The 19520-nt window shown below is 44.6% G+C and overlaps 1 protein-coding gene across 1 annotated transcript in view; it reads left to right on the top strand.

The window, feature by feature from the left end:
• Positions 1-19520, top strand: part of KALRN (kalirin RhoGEF kinase) — a 623278-nt gene that overhangs the window by 153000 nt on the left and 450758 nt on the right. The window contains 2 exon segments of the mRNA XM_021071254.1: positions 6383-6575; positions 10179-10691. Coding sequence (XP_020926913.1) covers positions 6383-6575; positions 10179-10691 — 706 coding nt within the window.

The raw sequence follows: 19520 nt of genomic DNA, 5'->3' as shown, positions 1-19520 counted from the left end.
AAATCTGAATCTGAAGCTGGCCTCCGAGGTAGCTGTGGAGACATATTTGTCAAACAGAAGGGTAGACCACGTTTTATCTAAGGTTTGGTTAGCTTGCTATATTAACTTTCACTACTTAGACATGGAGTATGTGGGTTTCCATTTGTGCTTCTGCTGCCCTCATCTCAATGTTAAAAGAAGGCCTTCAGAGAATTGGCAGGAGTGGAGGGAGGCAGGCCTCAAATCAGGATGCATCTTACGCCGGGACAGAAGCGCTGCATTTATCCTGATGGCCATCCGGTACCACTGAAGGGTGTCATTCAGGGAAGGAACATGATCAGGTGATTGGGGAAGAGTACCCTTCGATGGTGCAGAGGGAGAATAAACTGGGGTCAGGCAGATGGAGTGGTGAGAACAGAAGCAGAGAAGAGCCACCTCCTTGGGATCTTTGCAAAAATGCTTCCTAACTGAAGTCTTCTTGGGACACCACATTAAAAAAAAAATTTTTATTGGAGTGTAGTAGACTTAGAATGTTGTGTTAGCCTCATGTACAGCAGAGTGACTCAGTCATACACATACACATATCCACTCTTTTGCTGCAGCTGTCACCTAGTAATCCTGACCTCCCTTCCCTGGTTAATTTGTCTCTTAGCACTCATTACCATCTGGATCATACAGTTTACTTATTCATTTAATGCCCATTTTCCCTCAGAGGACAGTAACCTCGGTGAGGGCAGGGGTGTTTGTATTGATTTCCTCGCTGGATCCCCAGTGCTTACAGTGCCTGGAGTAGGCTAAGACTCAACACGATGAGAAAGGAGGGGCGGCAGCAAAGGGAATGGAACCTAGAACCAAACTTTCCCAGTCTGAATCCCCAGCTCCACATTTACCTGTTAAGGAATCTTAGGCCAGTTACTTTTAACCTCTATGCTTCAGTTCCTTCACTATAAAATGTGAGTAAGAGTAACTATATTACAGGGTTATTTTACTTTCAATTTTTTATTAGGGTATAGTTGATTTACAGTATTGCATCAGTTTCCACTGTACAGCCTAGTGACCCAGTCATACATAAATGTACATTTTTTTCCTCATACCATCTTCCATATGTTCTATCCCAAGAGATTGGATATAGTTCCCCGAGCTGTGCAGCAGGACTTCATTGGTTATCTATTCTAAATGTAATAATTTGCATCTACCAACCCCAAACTCCCAGCACATCCCAATCCCCCCAACCCACAAGTCTTGTTCTCTATGTCTGTGAGTCTGTTTCAGTTCATTTGTGCGGTATATTAGATTCCACATATGTGTTATCATCTGGTATTTGTCTTTCTCTTTCTGACTGACTTCACTTAGTCTGAGAATCTCTAGTTGCATCCATGTTGCTGCAAATGGCATTATTTCATTCTTTTTATGGCTGAGTAGTCTTCCATTGTGTATATGCACCACATCTTCTCAATCCATTCATCCGTTAATGGACATTTAGCATGTTTCCATGTTTTGGCTATTGTGAATAGTGGCTGCTATGAACATAGGGGTGCATGTATCTTTTTGAGTTGTAGTTTTGTGTGGATATATGCCCAGGAGTGGGATTGCTGGGTCAGATGGTAGTTCTATATTTAGTTTTCTGAGGAACCTCCATAAGGTTTTCCATCGTGGCTATTCCAGTTACATTCCCACCAACAATGTAGAAGGGTTCCTTTTTCTCCACACCCTCTCCAGCACTTGTAGTCTTGTTCATGATCGCCATTGTGACCAGTGTGAGGTGGTACCTCGTGTAGTTTTGATTTGCATTTCTATAAAAGTTTGTGATGTTTAGCATTTTTTCATGTGGCTACTGGCCATCTGTATGTCTTCTTTGGAGAAATGTCTATTTAGGTCTTCTGCCCATTTTTTGATTGGGTTGTTTATTTTTTTGTTGTTGAGTTGTATGAGTTGTTTGTATATATTGGAGATTAGGCCCTTGTCAGTTGCATCCTTTGCAAAGATTTTCTTGCATTCTGTGGGTTGTCTTTTCATTTTTTTTGAATTGTTTCCTTTGCTGTGTAAAAGCTTTTGAGTTAATTAGTTCCCATTGCTTTATTTTTGTGTTTATTGTTATTATTCTAGGAGGCATATCAAGCAAGGTGTTGCTGTGATGTATGTCAAGGAGCATCCTGCCTATGTTTACCTCTAGGAGTTTTCAGTATCTGGTCTTCTATTTAGGTCTTTAATCCATCAGATTCCCTGGGTTCAGACCATACTACAAAGCTACAGTAATCAAAACAGTATGGTACTAGCACAAAATAGAAATATAGATCAATGGAACAGAATAGACAGCCCAGAAATAAACCCAAGCACCTCTGGTCAGTTAATCTATGACAAAGGAGGCAAGACTCTCTTTGGAGGAGAGACAGTCTCTTCAATAAGTGGTGCTGGGAAAACTGGACAATTACATGTAAAAGAATGAAATTAGAAAATTTTCCAACAGCGTACATAAAAATAAACTCACAGATCCACATTTTAGCTGCATCCTTTGCCATTCCCCAGGCCACGGTGCTCATCCTACTGGTGTTCCTTACCCCTGGGGGATTGGACCTGGGAAGAAGGCATACATGTGCTCAGAAAGTAGCAAAGGGTGTTTTAAGCCAAGAATTTTAGGGTTTCAGGTACAAGGAATGTGGTCTAGGGTAGGACTGTGGGTAGCCTGGAATCTATGTGGCAAGACTCCTTGTTCCCTGGGGCAGGCGTGCAAGATGATGGTTAGAGCCTTGAATCGGGCTCTCTTAAGGCATTCTGACAGCACTCCCATCACTCTTTGCCTCTTACCCACATACCTAAACCAAAGTGAATTACTTGAACTATCTGAATGTACCATGCTGTTTTGCTTCTGTGATTTTGTGATTTTGAGGTTGCAGAATGGAGGCCATCCACTTAGATTCCTTGCTCAAATTTCCCCCAGCATCTATGAGCTCCCTAATATAGTCCCCTCATCACTAACCCTTCAGCCCACACCCAATCAGAAAAACACCGTATGCAGTGGTGATCTGCTGAAGTGATGTAATACAGCGACCTGAGCACAGGCTCTGGAGTCAGTGGTCCTGGTTTTGACTCTGTGCCAGGTACTTACTAGTCCTGTGACCTTAGGCAAATTCTGTGCCTCAGTGTCATCATCTCTTACATGGTGATAACCATGCCAAGTTTATAGGTTTTTCTGAGGATAAAGTGAAATAATGTATGTCAAGTGCCCAACCATAGTCCTGGCACAGAATAAGCATGTGATAAAAAACGTCTTTTCCCTCCCCTGGCTATTCTCCTTGCTTCAGACCAAACACAGAAAGCACCTTGGCAGCTTAGCTGTTTTCACAGAAAGATGCCAATTAGGTTATCTGTCAACACTCAGCCCCTGGGCCTCTTTCCCCATTTTTTTTTTTTTTTTTTTTTTGAGCTAGTGAAAACTTCCTAGAGGGTATTAGTACACGATTTCTCTTTGAGTTGTCAGAGATTATCCGTTAATAGCTGTGTTGGTGGTTATGCATGACCACATTTTAGATCCTGGGATAATCAAACCCCGGCTCTTGGTGGTAACACTGACTTCATTGTTAGGGACGGGATTTCTCATGTCAGCACAGTTATGGTCACAGTGATGGAGCCTGAGGAGCAGGTAAACAAGGAAGTGGGTCATCTCTAAGGAAAGGCAGACCACAGTCCTGCAGTGCCTGGCATAAATGGGCATGCAACACATGTGAGTCCTGCTAAAGGAAACTAAACTCAATGAGAAAAAGTCTAAAGTCTCAATAGATAAAGGAAATGACCAGGTAAATCACAGAAGAACTTCTTATGGGCCAGTATGCTATAGCCAGTCATTGAAGAAATGCAGATTTAAATGTAAGGTAATATTTTTCTTAGAAAATTGGTGAAGATTTAAAAAACTCAGTGACCAGTGCTGATGAGGGTACAGTAAGAGGAGGGGGGAAGGATACTCATGCTTTGCTGGTAGACATACAAATTGATATGCCCCCTGTAAAGCAATAATGAGAAGGATTCAGCTATGGTAGATGTAAGATGGACTATGTGTTGCGGAACATAACAGTTTCAAAGAAATTTTAGACGTGAAAAGAGCCTCTATGTTACAGTGAAAGGTGGAACACAATAAAGTATGAAAATTACATGCACAAAAAAAGACTGGAAGGAAATAGGCCAAGTATTATAAATCCCTCTCATTAGTATCTCTTACATAGACCTTTGACTGTTTTAACTTTTCTGTAATTAGCAGGTCTTTTCTTATAATGGGAAAGAAATTCTATAATTTAAGAAGAAAATCACATTGCTTTCAGACAATAAGGTAGAGCGAATTACTTATGGAAGATTCTGGCCACTTTCTGACTAAGTAGGTGTCAGAGAAAGAGAAGAGACCACTCCTTTCCTTTGAGATGCAGGATCTGCCGAGAAACAAAAGGCTCAGCCTTCCTCCATGCAGAGTCTAATCCTTTGTTTCAACAAGAAGAAAGGGACAGAGTGTCCTCACTGGGGAGTTTCCTGTCTAACTGTCTAACTGGGAGGCCTAAGTAAGCTGCCATCTGCTTGAGACATTCATTCAGTAGTGGGAGCTGTTATCTCTTCACAAGTCTGTGACATATTGAGATTTGAGAATGAAGCCTGAAATGGCACTTATTTGGTTTTCTTTTGTAGCCCAAATCCTCCAGTTGTGGCCTTACGTCCAGTAGCTGTAGGTGATTGCTAGGTGGTGGCACATGACTCTGGGGCAAGCAGCGTATACAGGGGTTTAAGCAAGTATAATCTGGGTAATAGGAAATACAGCCAGCACCCTAAGGAAATGCTACACCAATATTTATACAAACATGTGAATTAACCAAAGTTTTATTTTGAGTTATAAAATAAACACATAGGTTAAATAAACCAAGAAGGATCGAAGGAAAGACCCCTAACTACTAAAACACAGACTTTCTTCCAAACTGAGGTGTTATAACTGTTCTGACCTTCATTTTTTTTTTCTTTGATTCTTAGGAGCTATAAAGTCCAAGAGTTTTTTTTTTTTTTTTGTCTTTTCTAGGGCCACACCTGAAGCATATGGAGCTTCCCAGACTAGGGGTCTAATTGGAGCTGTAGTCGCTGGCCTACATCACAGCCACAGCACTGCCAGATCTGAGCGGCATCTACGACCTACACCACAGTTCATGGCAACACTGGATCCTTAACCCACTGAGCGAGGCCAGGGATTGAACCCAAAATCTCATGGTTCCTAGTTGGATTCGTTAACTACTGAGCCACAACGGGAACTCCACAATGTCTTGTTTCACTTTAGCCTTATTATGTTTTGGTTTTCAGGTTGGTCACTGTTACTTCATCTGGCCTTGATTTCACTCTTAGCTTCCTAAATGTGCCTCCTTATGCCCTGACTCTTACAATGGGCTTTCATGAAACGATAGGACCACATCCACTGTTCTCATCAGTCCCACCCTTGGCCATCTAAGAATTACCAGCGTGACTCAAGGACTTGATTTTTTAAAAATTGACATACAATTTTAACTACAAGTAATATATCTTAAATAGACTGGCGTTATCAATACCTTGTGTGCTATCTCTAATCAATTGATAGAATCAGGCTAGAGCCCTTTATTAAAAAGATTCTTTGACCCAGGTTGGGTCCATGGTGAAGCTTAGCAATGGCTGCCATTGATGTGGGCCCACGGAAGGACAGCACTCATGCCAAGGACTTTCTTTTTTTTTCTCATTTTACAGCTGCACCTGTGGCATATGGAAATTCCCCAGCTAGGGGTCAGATCAGAGCTGCAGCTGCAGGCCTACACCACGGCCACAGTAACACCAGATCCAAGCCACACCTGCAACCTATGCCGCAGCTTGTGGCAACACTGTATCCTTAACCCACTGAGCGAGGCCAGGGGTTGGACCCACATTCTCAAGGACACTATATTGGATTCTTAACCTGCTCAGCCGCAACAGGAACTCCTCATGCCAAGGACTTTCCACCTCAGATCTACAAGCAGCAGCATCCCTGTCTTTAGAGTGTTTGTATTCAAATGGAGAAAACACGATTCATCCCAGGAGCAGGAGAGTGAGACAAGAATTTTTAAAAAATTAAACACACAGTAAGAATACCAAATCTATAAACTTCCGACAAGTGCAGTTGACTATGGGAAAGGCTGAGTTATTTGCAAAGTGCTGAGAGAAGGCAGAATGCCCTTGGTCAGATGAGGTTAATCTAGAAAGGTTTTCTGAGGCAACACATTTTGAGTTGAATTGAAAGGCAGCCAGGACGCCTGGCTTGAAGTCGAAAGGTTAGTCCAGATAAAGAGGAAGGCAGGTTTCCAGATGCTTTTTGACGGTATACTCCAGAGTCTCAGCTGCCTAGAGTGATCATGCCTGACCTCTGACCTCCCCACAGCGAGGACGTGTGCAAACGTGGCTTCACCGTCATCATCGACATGCGGGGCTCCAAGTGGGACCTCATTAAGCCCCTCCTCAAGACGCTGCAGGAAGCCTTCCCAGCCGAGATCCATGTGGCCCTCATCATCAAGCCCGACAACTTCTGGCAGAAACAGAAGACCAACTTTGGCAGCTCCAAGTTCATCTTTGAGGTGAGCTGGACCTCTCTCCTAGCTCCCCTTTCCTTTCCCCTCCTGCCACCCACCCGTGTTTCACCTGCACTTCTCTATCTACCCTGCCATCCCAACATGTCAGGGCCTGATAGGTCAGGATTCTTTGGCTACTGTGGCCTCACCAGTTAGAGCCTCAGAAGGAATATGAGGCTCGAGAGATTGTCACAGGACACGGTGTCATGAGGCAGTCCTGTTACTTCTGGTGAGTATAAATCGGAACAGTTGTTCCTGGGGCATTTTCGTAACTTGGGTCAAATGCCTTAAAAAGAGTTTATATCCACTGATCTGGTAATTCTCCTTCTAGGAAAATATTTTTACTATAAAAATTAAACAAAAAAGATGAAAAGCCAATTATAATTACAAACAAACAAAAAAAAAGTCCACAAGGTTGTTCATCAAAGTGTTTTTGTTTTTTTGCTTTTTTGGGGTTTTTTTATCTTTTTTTTTTGCCATTTCCTGGGCCACTCCCACGGCATATGGAAGTTCCCAGACTAGGGGTCTAATTGGAGCTGTAGCCACCGGCTTACACCAGAGCCACAGCAACGGGGGATCTGAGCTGCATCTGCAACCTACACCACAGGTCATGGCAAGCCAGATCGTCAACCCACTGAGCAAGGCCAGGGATCGAACCCGCAACCTCACGGTTCCTAGTCAGATTCGTTAACCACTGCGCCATGACGGGAACTCCATCATCAAAGTGTTTTTTGCAATAATTCACACCCCTATGTATGCACAGATTTGCACACACAGACACACAGACATACACATATATACACACACACACAGTTTTTATGTTAAATACCCATTAATTTTTGTTACTATGAAGCCATTAAAAATCATATTTAGAACAATAGTGTCATAGAAAAATGTGCATGCTATATTACTTTTAAAAGGGGGAGTTATAAAACTGGGCAGTATAATCTCAAATTTGTTTTTAAGTGTGTAGTATATGGAGAAGAAGACTGAGAGATGCATGAAAATGGTGACAGTGATTTATTTGAGGTGGCTGGATTATGGTGGTTTTTGTTTTCTTTAGGTTTTTCTACTTTCTTTTGAGAATTTTATATTACTTTTATACTCAGAGAAAACATATTTTTTAAAGAGATCTTTCTGGAGGTTATATGTGCCCCCCGAGGATGTTTAATGACAACACGTCAGATTAAGTCCACGATTTAGGAACTTTTGCTCCAGCCAAATCCAAGCTGTTTCCCTTTCTTGGAATTGTGGCCCCCATCCTCAAGGGGATGAATTATACATACGTGTGTGTGTTGGAAAGGCCGAGCTGCTCTTAATCCAGCAGCAACTTCCATTTCAGAGGCTTGTCCCCAGGGCCGAGGAGCACGTTGGCGTGGGGGGGGGGGGCGGTGAGCAGGGGGTGTGCTGGCTCCAACAGGCTACAGTTTGAGCACAACAACCTGACCATTGGACCAAGACAGTTCTCCGTGAAAATCACATGAGAACTTTGACTTGGTGTAAAAACAGTTAATTCTTATGCTCTCCAAGCACATGTTCCCAACGCTAGGAGTCCTGCAGGGAAATAAATGCTTTGTGTATTTTTGGTTTGTTTGTACAGAAGTGGTGACAACAGGCCTATAAATTTATTAGCTGAAGTAACTGGAAACAATCTTTCCAACAAATCTTGAAACTTGTACTTCAGCCTAGCTGCCCAGCACTTCCCATCTCCCTGCACCCCCTTCACCCCAAGTTGAGCAAGCTTGTCTTTGCCAGCTAAACAAGATGAACAGGAGAGAGAGCTGGCGGCTTCCCACTTGGAGGAATATTTACAAAGTAGTATTTTTTGGGGGGTTTTGTTTTTGTTTTTATGGCCGCACCTGTATCATGTGGAAGTTCCCAAGCAAGGGATTGAATCTGAGCTGCAGCTGCCACCTACGCCACAGCCGTGGCAACACCAGGTCCTTAACCCACTACACTGGGCCAGGGTTCGAACCCTTGCCTCCACGGCAACCTGAACTGTTGGAGTCGGATTCTTAACCCACTGTACTATTGTGGGAACTCCTATAGTGTTTTACAAAGAGCAGGTGAAGTGGTTAGTGCCGACTAAAGCAGTAAATGCTACAGAGATGAGAGTCCAGGCTTGTTGAATGGCAATTATTTACTTAATAATTGGTAAATGGAATCATGGGAGACTTCCTGGAAGTGGCAACTTTGAGCCATGTTCAAAGAGGAAAAGGCTCTAAAACAGGGCTTCTTGGAGTTTAATACACAGAATCCTCTGGGAATCCTGTTAAACGTAGGTTCTAACCTAGTAGGTCTAGGGATCCGAGATTCTGCATTTTTTCACAAGCTCCCAGGTGGTGCTGATGCTGCTGGTTTGAGGGCCTCATTTTGAATAGCAGGGATCTAGGTAAAGAGAGGTTTGTGCCCTTGGTTGCATATTAGGAGCTCTTAAAACCACCCAGGCCCAACTCCAGCCCAGACCTACTACATCAGAGTTTCTAGAGGTCAGGCTTGAGCATCAGCGCTTTTGTAAACCCCCAAGGGATTCTGATGAGCAGTCCCGTTGAGAAGCCCTGTTGCAGACACAGGCAACTCCTTCCTGTGCCTTTCGAAGGAGATAGAGGGGAAGGGAGAAGAGGAGGAGATGCTCAGAGAGCAGCAAGATCAAGGGAGATGAACCACTTTTAAGGTCCAGTGAGGAACATCCTGATGGAGGCTGACAGGGACTCCCCAAGCCTGGTGCTCTAGGTATTTTACACACCATCACATTTAATTCCAGCACAGCCCTGGGAGAAAAGCATTATTATCTCCATTGTACAGAGGAAGAGACTGAGACTCTGAGAACTTAGTTTGCTTGGTTCACCCAATTAGTTAGTCCAGGGCTGGATTCTGCATCCGTATATTTCTGTAGTAGCCTCTCCTTCCCCAGGAGAGGGAATCAGGAAATCCTATAGGAAGGAAAGCTCTTTCTTGGCAAATTGGGGTGGTCGCTGGTGCCGTCATTTGCAGCTCTGTGTCCTGGAGATAAACCTTCTCCACTCTACTGTCCAGGAGCTTGTAGGCTCAGAGAAAACTGAGGACTCAGACTCCCTGGCCCAGCCTGTCTGTTCACTGCACCAGAGAAGGGCATCTGCTCATCGGGAGAGGCAGGAAGATGGATGCTGAGATGCTTGCAGCCCAAGATTGACCCATACCATTTAGGGCAACCATGATGAGATCCTGAGTTTTAAAGCTGTTGAGAACTAGAGCTCCTAGAGCTAGACTTGGTTTGTTATTCCCCCTTCTGCTTCTAGCATCCTAAACCCTGCTGTGATGGACTTGGGGATGGGGAGGAGGGAGATGAGAGCAGCAGGGTTTCATCTTCCCTGGCAAATGGGTGGCTGGTGGAGAGGCTTTTTGAGCCAGTCAGCCAATCTGTTGAAACTGCTGGCCTTGGCCGATTGTGGCTGCTGACCAGGGGGCCATGTGCTCTCCCACTTGCCCTTTCCCGGGCAGGGTCGTTACTATGTGGACTTCTCTTGCCTTCCCCCTTGACTTCCTCTCTTCTGCCTATGGCTGCCCTGGGGTCTTCCCCCTACTCACCCAATATCACTGAATGGCCCTCTCTGTGTCTGCCCATCCCAGACAAGCATGGTGTCCGTGGAGGGCCTCACAAAGCTGGTGGACCCCTCCCAGCTGACAGAGGAGTTTGACGGCTCCCTGGACTACAACCACGAGGAGTGGATCGAACTGCGGCTCTCCCTGGAGGAGTTCTTCAACAGTGCTGTGCACCTGCTCTCGCGCCTCGAGGACCTGCAGGAGATGCTGGCCCGGAAGGAGTTCCCAGTGGACGTGGAGGGCTCGCGGCGGCTCATTGATGAGCACACACAGCTCAAGAAGAAGGTGCTCAAGGCCCCTGTGGAAGAGCTGGACCGGGAGGGGCAGCGGCTACTGCAGTGCATCCGCTGCAGCGATGGCTTCTCAGGGCGCAACTGCATCCCGGGCAGCGCTGACTTCCAGAGCTTGGTGCCCAAGATCACCAGCCTCCTGGACAAGCTGCACTCCACCAGGCAGCACCTGCACCAGATGTGGCACGTGCGCAAACTCAAGCTGGACCAGTGTTTCCAGCTGCGGCTCTTTGAGCAGGATGCCGAGAAGGTAGGAGGGCTCCAGGCAAACTTCAGTGGGCCTGGGGAGGGGGCTTACATGTCTTTTCAGGGAGAGTGACAGAGGCTGCTAATCTAACTTTTTGATCAATGATAATACTTTTGTGGAAAATCTTTAAAAACTTGCCTACCGGTTTCAGCTGATGTACATTTACCCCAGTCTTATATTTGGCCAATGATCACAGAGTTGTTTTTTTCTTTTTTTTTTCTTATTATTTTTTAATAGTTATTTCCCCAATACAATTTTTTTTTCTATTGTACAGCATGGTGACCCAGTTACACATACATATATACATTCTTTTTTCTCACATTATCATGCTCCATCATAAGTGACTAGACATAGTTAGTTCCAAGTGCTACACAGCAGGATCTCACTGCTGGTCCATTCCAAAGGCAATAGTTTGTATCTATTAACTCCAAGCTCCCCAACCACCCCACTCCCTCCCCGTTCCCCTTGACAACCACAAATCTATTTTCCAAGTCCATGATTTTCTTTTCTATGGAAAGGTTCATTTGTGCCAAATATTAGATTCCAGATATAAGTGACATTGCATTTGTCTTTCTCTTTCTGATTTACTTCACTCAGTATGAGTCTCTAGTTCCATCCATGTTGCTGCAAATGGCATTATTTCATTCTTTTTTATGGCTGAGTAGTATTCCATTATGTATATATACCACATCTTCCGAATCCAGTTGTCTGTCGATGGACATTTAGGTTGTTTCCATGTCTTGGCTATTGTAAATAGAGTTGCAGCAAACATGCGGGTGCATGTGTCTTTTTTAAGGAAAGTTTTGTCTGGGTATATGCCCAAGAGTGGGACTGCTGGGTCATATGGTAGTTCTATGTATAGATTTCTAAGGTATCTCCATACTGATCTCCATAGTGGTTGTATCAGCTTACATTCCCACCAGCAGTGCAGGAGGGTTCCCTTTTCTCCACACCCCCTACAGCATTTGTTTTTTGTGGACTTATTAATGATGGCCATTCTGACTGGTGTGAGGTGGTATCTCATGGTAGTTTTGATTTGCATTTCTCTAATAATCAATCAGTGATGTTGAGCATTTTCCCATGTCCCTGTTGGCCATCTGTACATCTTCCTTGTAAAAATATCTATTCATGTCTTTTGCCCATTTTTCAATTGGGTTGTTGGCTTTTTTTGCTGTTGAGTTGTATAAGATGCTTGTATGTTCTAGAGATTAAGCCCTTGTCTGTTGCATCATTTGAAACTATTTTCTCCCATTCTGTAAGTTGTCTTTTTGTTTTCTTTTGGGTTTCCTTTGCTCTGCAAAAGCTTGTCAGTTTGATTAGGTCCCATGGGTTTATTTTTACTCTAATTTCTATTGCTTTGGGAGACTGACCTGAGAAAATATTCATAAGGTTGATGTCAGAGAATGTTTTGCCTGTGTTCTCTTCCAGCAGTTTGATGGTGTCTTGTCTTATATTGAAGTCTTTCAGCCATTTTGAGTTTATTTTTGTGCATGGTGTGAGGGTGTGTTCTAGTTTCATTGATTTACATGCAGCTGTCCAGGTTTCCCAGCAATATTTGCTGAATAGACTGTCTTTTTCCCATTTTATGTCTTGCCTCCTTTGTCAAAGATTAATTGACCACAGGTGTCTGGGCTTATTTCTGGGTTTTCTATTCTGTTCCATTGTTCTGTCTGTCTGTTTTGGTACCAGTACCACACTGTCTTGATGACTGTGGCTTTATAATATTGCCTGAAGTCTGGGAGAGTTATGCCTCCTACTTGGTTTTTGTTCCTCAGAATTGCTTTGGCAATTCTGGGTCTTTGTGATTCCATATACATTTTTGGATTGCTTGTTCTAGTTCTGTGAAAAATGTCATAGGTAATTTGATAGGGATTGCATTGAATCTGTAGATTGCGTTGGGTAGTATAGCCATTTTTTACAGTATTAATTTTTCCAACCCAGGGGCATGGAATATCCTTCCATTTCTTTACATCTTCTTTAATTTCCTTGATTAATGTTTTATAGTTCTTGGCATATAAATCCTTTACCTCCTTGGTCAGGTGTATTCCCAGGTATTTGATTTCTTGGGGTGCAATTTTAAAAGGTATTATATTTTCGTATTTCTTTTCTAATATTTCATTGTTAGTATGCAGAAATGCAACTGATTTCTGAATGTTAATCTTATATCCTGCTACTTTGCTGAATTTGTTGACCAGTTCAAGTAGTTTTTAAAGCTCCCCTTGTGTAGTGTTTATTATGTACTAGGTACTGTTTTTTGCAGCATGTATAAATTAATTCATTTTAATCTCTCGAGATTCCTGTGAAGTAGGTATGTTACCATCATCCCATTTTATGGAGGCAGAAACTGAGAGGCTAAATAACTTGGCCAAACCAGGAGGGGCAGCATGGCTGCAGAGTCCACTGTTGGACACTGCATGCCATGAGTGATTCAAGCCAGCTGAGCAACAGAAGTAACAATACTGTTACCAAATTATTGTCCTGCAGTGTACTCAACTACTGACAGAGCACTTCTGCATACAGAGTCTCGTTTAATCCACGCAGCTCTTTGATCCTCTGAGGTGGGTGGTGGTGTCTTGGCTGAGGCGGGGAAGTGCGTACTCTTTGATCTTGGGGCTACAATGGCAGACTCTTCCGTTTGAAGTCCAGGGCTCTTCCTGCCATTCCACTTCTTTCTGGAGGTTTTTCCTCAAATACTGCGCACTTTCTGAAGCAAGACATTGTTTTTCCAGTGGTGAATTTTCAAAGCTTTCGCCTTGTCAGGGGAGATACGAGAAAGTGAAAAAGGAAAATGCTATACAGTGCCTCTTGGCTGAGGAGGCAAAAGTGTCTTCTCTAGATTCCCTCCAAGCTAAAGAATAGAATTTACTGTTATATACACTTAAGGAAGAGTGAAACGGGGAGTTCCCTTGTGGCACAGCAGATTAAGGATCCATCATTGTCACTGCCGTGGCTCAAGTTGCTGCTGTGGCATAAGTTTGATACCTGGCCTAGGAATTTCCCCTGCATGCTGTGGGCACAGCCAAAAAAAAAAAAAAAAAGAAAAAAAAAAAGGAGAAGAAAAAAAAAAAGAAGAAGAGTGAAAGTGATCCCCTATCAGCTTTCTGCAAATAACTTATATTTAAATGCTCAGTACCACTCATGAATACCATGACCTCTCAGAGTAACCCATAAGTTTGACAGATAATACCTGTTATAATGGTTTTGTGTCTATTAAGAGCCCATATTGAAAAATGTCTCCAGGTGTTTTAAATGATCAAATCAGGATATAAAACTCTATATAGTTATGATCCCTATTTATGTGGGAGTGCCAGCTTAGGTATAATTGGACTGCAGAACCCCCATCTCATATCCAAGTGATGAGAGATACCAGGTCAGGAGCCAGCTGCTCTGTAAAGCTAGAGGCAGGTACTTTGGCTCCTGTGACCAATGTTGGAAAGGTCTGGAGCATCTCCCTTTTACTTGAGGTCTCTTCTACTCTGGGGCAGGGCATCTGCTTTGCCGCCTAGCCTGGGTGCCTGTTTCAGTGAGCCAGGACCGAAGGGGAGGCAGGGGACTTGGTCCCCCTACATATGTTTTAGAGTTTGAGGCACTTCCCTGCATCCCTGAAGCTCAACAATAAGGTAAGCCTGAAGAGGTCACAGTGCAGGGCTCCAAACAAAACAAAACAACATAACCTTGGCTCCAGAAGTCCCCAAGTAGGGGAGATGACATTCTAGAGTCAGCCTAGTGCCAATCAACCAAGCAGTAATTGCTGCCACACATATATCCTCTCAACTCAGGCTCGTAAGAATTGGATGGTGTGTCATTATTCCTATTTTATGGTGGAGGAAATGGAAGCTCAGAGAGATGCTTGCCCTGCCCAAGATCACACTGTGGGTTGGACAGAGCCAGTGTTTTGTCTGTCTCCAGAGCCCACCCAACCTCTTACCCACTAACCCTACTATCCTGCCGCTCCTAAGATCTGCCTCATGCTACCACCGGACACTGCCTATTAGCTCCTGAGCCCCTTGGCCCATGATGGCTCTAGGCTAAATCTCAAATTCCCACCTTCCACTGCCCATTTGACAGCAGAGGCTCTTAAGCTTTCCATGCTCTGGATCCCTTTGGTCTGGTGAAATCTATGGACACTTCCCAGAATACTGTTTGTCAATGTACAAAATAATATAGGAGTTAGGGGAGTTCCTATTGTGGCTCAGTGGAAGCCAATCCATCTAGTATCCATGAGGATGTGGGTTCAGTCCCTGGCCTCGCTCAGTGTGTTGGGGATCTGGCATTGCCATGAGCTGTGGTGTAGTTCACAGAAGCAGCTTGGATCTCATGTTTCTGTGGGTGTGCTGTAGACCAGTGGCTACAGCTCTGATTCCACCCCTAGCCTGGGAATTTCCACAGGCCTTGTGTGTGGCCCTAAAAAGACCAAACAAACATATATATATATAATATGTGTTTTAAATATGTATATTTAAAATTACATTATTATACATTATTTTAAACATATATTTTAATATATAATTTTAAATATGTATTTTAAATATTTATATATTTATATATGTATGGATTGGAAAATTATTGAAATACAATCATTAAAATGTTTAAAATATAACAACATATGTAATTCTTTAGGAACATGTTAAATAAGAAGATGGACTTGGTCTTATAACTACCATAATTTTAAAGTAGTGATGAGCATAAATAATATTTCAGGGCAACAGCTGTGATGTGATAGGAAAATGTGTGTGTTTCTATTGATGTCAGCGGCCCAGGTACTGGTAACATTAATGAAGTTTGTTGGCGACATTCATAATTGAAGAGAGTGCTATATTTTAGTTAGAGGTTAGTAAAAATAAAAATGTATGTTTCCTATTCAGATATAATATCCCTGAATTCTGTGCATAGACTCTAAGGGTCTGTGCTCATACCTTAAAAAGAATTGTGTGTGTGAAGTTCCTGTCACAGCTCAGTGATAACAAACCTGACTAGTATCCATGAAGATGTGGGTTCGATCCCAGGCCTTGCTCAGTGGGTTAAGGATCTGGTGTTGCTGTGAGCTGTGGTATAGGCCGCAGATGTGGCTAGGATCTGGCGTTGCTGTGGCTGTGACGGAGGCTGGCGGCTGCAGCTCCAATTCGACCCCTAGCCTGGGAACTTCCATGTGCTATGGGTGCGGCCCTAAAAAAAACAAACAACAACGAAAAAGAAATGTATATGCATGTGTGTTTGTGCACATGAGTGTGTGTGTGGGGGTGGGGTGGGGAGAATATCACAAACAAAACAGAGGGAGTGAAAGGACGATGGGAAGAGGGTAGCCCAGGAATATTTCAATATTGAGTCAGTGGTGAAAATTGCTCAGGCTTGACCCAGCTGCCACAGAAATGTACTGGGTGAGGGACCGGGGAGAAAAACAGCCTTTTTAAGTTGCTTCAAGATTAATTTAAAATATCTGTGCAGAACTAAGTGCCTGAGCCCTTGACTTATTTGGTGTTTTGGAAAGGGGTGAGGAGGGTGGTGGTTTGGGGAAGAGGCTTGTGTGCAGATCCACATCTAAACAAGGGCCTGAGGAAATAGTTACTGCATGAGCCATGTCTTAGCCTCTTCTCTGGTGGGAGGTTTGTTGCAGGCCTCTAATTCCAGATCTGGGAAGCTCTTGGCAATTGGAGAAGTCTGGTGATCACCCAGCTTCTATTTTTGCAAAGGGGTGGGCACCGAGTCGCCCCTCTCGCCCCGTGGGTGACAGCTTTTTTCCCAGGCCTTGAATAATGGCAGTGCTCCCAGTTACCAGCTGGTCTTGGGGGGTGAAGCCACCCCTCACCACCTTCCCCTGACCTCTGTGATGCCCTCACACATTCCTCATCTTGGGGGTGGCAGGCAGGGAAGGAACCTTTCTCTCCTCCGGTTAAACACTTAGAAAGGAGGGACTCTGTTCCACCAATAATTCATAAAGCAGGCCACCCATTCACTTAATCAACTTCTGTTGAGCAGCTGTTGTGAGCCCAAAACAAGGCACGTGGATAAAAATGAGTGAGCCAGAAGCAGCAAGTTGTCATCAAGTCCTATTTATTCTTACTTGTGTCTGCTGTGTGTGCCCCACTGTGCTAGGCACAGCCTCTGTGATTAGGGAGTTCTCAGAGAAGGGGGATATTGCAGCTCAGGAATAACAAGGGGGCCTTCCCAAGTGATCTGTGGGAGAGCTGAGTAATTCAGAGGTGATTCAAGGAACATACAGTGCATTTTGCTGGAAGACAGGCACCTGGGCCCTGGGCCCTCTGGTCTGTAACTTAATGGGCCTGTCCTCCAATGTGGTCACTGAACACAGGCTACTGGCTCCTCATTAGTCAGGCACAGAGCATGGCTTTCTTTGCAGCCCTGTTTCGCAGCCAGTTACCCCCTCCCTGCCCCCTGACTGCAGTGTACCCTGTGTGATGAAGGGCACATCCCATTGCTGGAGAGAAGGGAGGCCTCATCCCCAGTAGGGGACAGTTTGTGATGTAAGGGGTCATTAAGTAGCCTTGTTGTAGATGTCTCCTTGGAAAAAGGAAGGGTGGGTGCTGCTCAGTGGAAGGTTCTCTCTGGCCCCTCCCACTTCCCAGGTGCCTAGGGTACACCTTAGAATGGTAGAACTGGAAAAGACCTCGATGTGGAAGCTTACCTCCCATGCACTGTAGGCAACCAGTCCTGTCCTCCTGATACCTGTCTGCATGCTGATGCAGTGGTAAGTATCAGAAAATGCCAGAAACACTGCTCCATCTGCCTTTTGATCTGGAGAAGGCCCACAGTGCTCCAGTCTTTTTAGAGAAGGGAAAGTGCTTAGAAGGGTTCCAGTGCATACATAGACTTAGCTGATGGAGGCCTCTTTGTCTACTTGGCTTCTGAATAAAGGAGGGTAAACTGATGTCTACCCAGAGGCCTGTCCTCTCATCTTGCTCAAAGCCATTCTGGAAAGGATTATCTTCCCACTTCCTGGGAGAGAATCCCCTTAAGAATGAGCAGAGCTACACAGTGGGGCTTCCAGTATTGGAGCTGTACTTATTATGGTTTATACCCACGTTGTGTTTGTTTTGTGTATAAGCCTGTGCTTCGACATGACCACAGCAAGGTCTTTATCACCACGCCTGGGAGGATATTTAGCTGCCCCACCTCCTCTGTGACCAAGGCATCTGCCAAGGTGAGAGCCTCTTCTTTGCTTAGAGGAACCTGGTCTCAATGGCTGCCCTCACCACGCCACCTGTGGGGACAGTCTCTTTGGGAAACCTAATGTTAAATACCTTCATGCATGTTCATCCTTGCGTGGTGAGACTCTGTTCACGGCCACAAGTGCCCTGTCCTTGCGGAAATGGAGCTGTGTGGAGCTGGGATGTTCTTACCTCTTGGGAGACCATAGACACAGCTTTAACCTCTGACTCCCATTTGTCTTCCCAACAAAACAGAGATGAAGAATTGGGCGTAGCTCAGATTTTGACTTTTTTCCTGCTTCCCCACGGCACTGTTCTCATGTACCATATTCTGTCTTTGTGAAAATGTCTTTCAGTGGGAGACGTGGAGTGGCAGTATACATGCGGTCATGGTTGGGGGGCGGTGGGGGAGGAGAATAGGCTTGTTAGGGTTGTATCACAATCTCCAGAACAGTTTGGTGAAGACCCCCACTCATCCCAACCCAAACGTAGCTGCCATTCCTCTTCCCCTAACTTGCCACACTACAAGATGTCTAAACCCTTTATAGCTTGACAGTTCTATAATAATTTTTTGCCGTTTTGCTATTCATTCCCCCCCCCCCCGTATATCTACAGTTGGCTCATCTCTCTTCAGGGTTGTCACCTTGGGTGATGATGGAAAATAAGAAATTTTCTTGGCAAATAGAACCATAATCTGTTGAAGGCCTAAACGCTGTCAAAGTTGTTGGGATAATTGAGTGGGATGACGTGTGTGGAGGTGCCAGCCCTATGCCTGGCCCAGATTCGCTACTCCCTAGACCTCGGCTTCCCTCCCTTCTCCCTGCCTCATTTCAGTCCTGATTTACTCCTCATCCAACGCCCACTGAGACCTCGCAGTGTCGTCAATGCAGTCTTCCAAGCACTTCCAAGTGCTCCAAATAATTTTCAGTGATCCCTCACGGAACGAAATCAAGAATTGAGTTTTGAGAGAAGTTGGCAATTATGTGGGTTCATGGGGACCCCCCAAGTTCACAAGATTGTGTGGTGCCCCTGGGTCAGGCATAGGACAAGAGCCCCGAGGTCAAACTGGGGTCACATCTGATGGGTCAGGGTTGGAGGTGCCACTGCAGGCAAAGGTCTCTGGAATACCAGTGTCTGTCTTTTGAAGCCACAGAGGAAAGTGATTCTCCCCAGGGGGATGTGATTGTGCCTTCCCATGAACCTTCTACATCTGAGACACTTGTCCCCTCCTGCCGTGCATTATAGCAAAGAACAGATCTGTCTTATTCTCCTACCACCTCGCAGCCAGAAGCACTTCCTACAGTCCATCCAATTTTGATAATCTTGGAGGTCTGTGCAAACAAAATAATGTTACGTTCATGTTAATCACCCTGAGAAAATGCGTATGGGGCCCATGTAGGCAGCAGGGTGATGCCCTGAGGGTTATGTGTTTATTGTTTCTGCTGTTTGTATGTCCTACTAACTGTACTAGCAATTCAGGACCTCTGCAGGATGCCCTGTCACTGGCAAATTATGCATTGCTGTTTCTTGCCCTCTTCCTCTGAGGTATAGCAGTTCTGATCACTCCCCAGGACCCAAAGCAGGGCTGAAAGTCTCATTCTGCTGGGGTTGACAAGAATCTCTGGGGCCAGTGTGGACCTAATGCACGCCCCCTCCTCCCTCCCCC

This window comes from Sus scrofa, chromosome 13 (genome assembly GCF_000003025.6).
Source record: "Sus scrofa isolate TJ Tabasco breed Duroc chromosome 13, Sscrofa11.1, whole genome shotgun sequence".
In the NCBI taxonomy this organism is placed as follows: Eukaryota; Metazoa; Chordata; class Mammalia; order Artiodactyla; family Suidae; genus Sus; species Sus scrofa.
The sequence above is the reverse complement of the archived record's forward strand: the minus strand, read 5'-3'. Positions and strand labels throughout refer to the sequence as shown.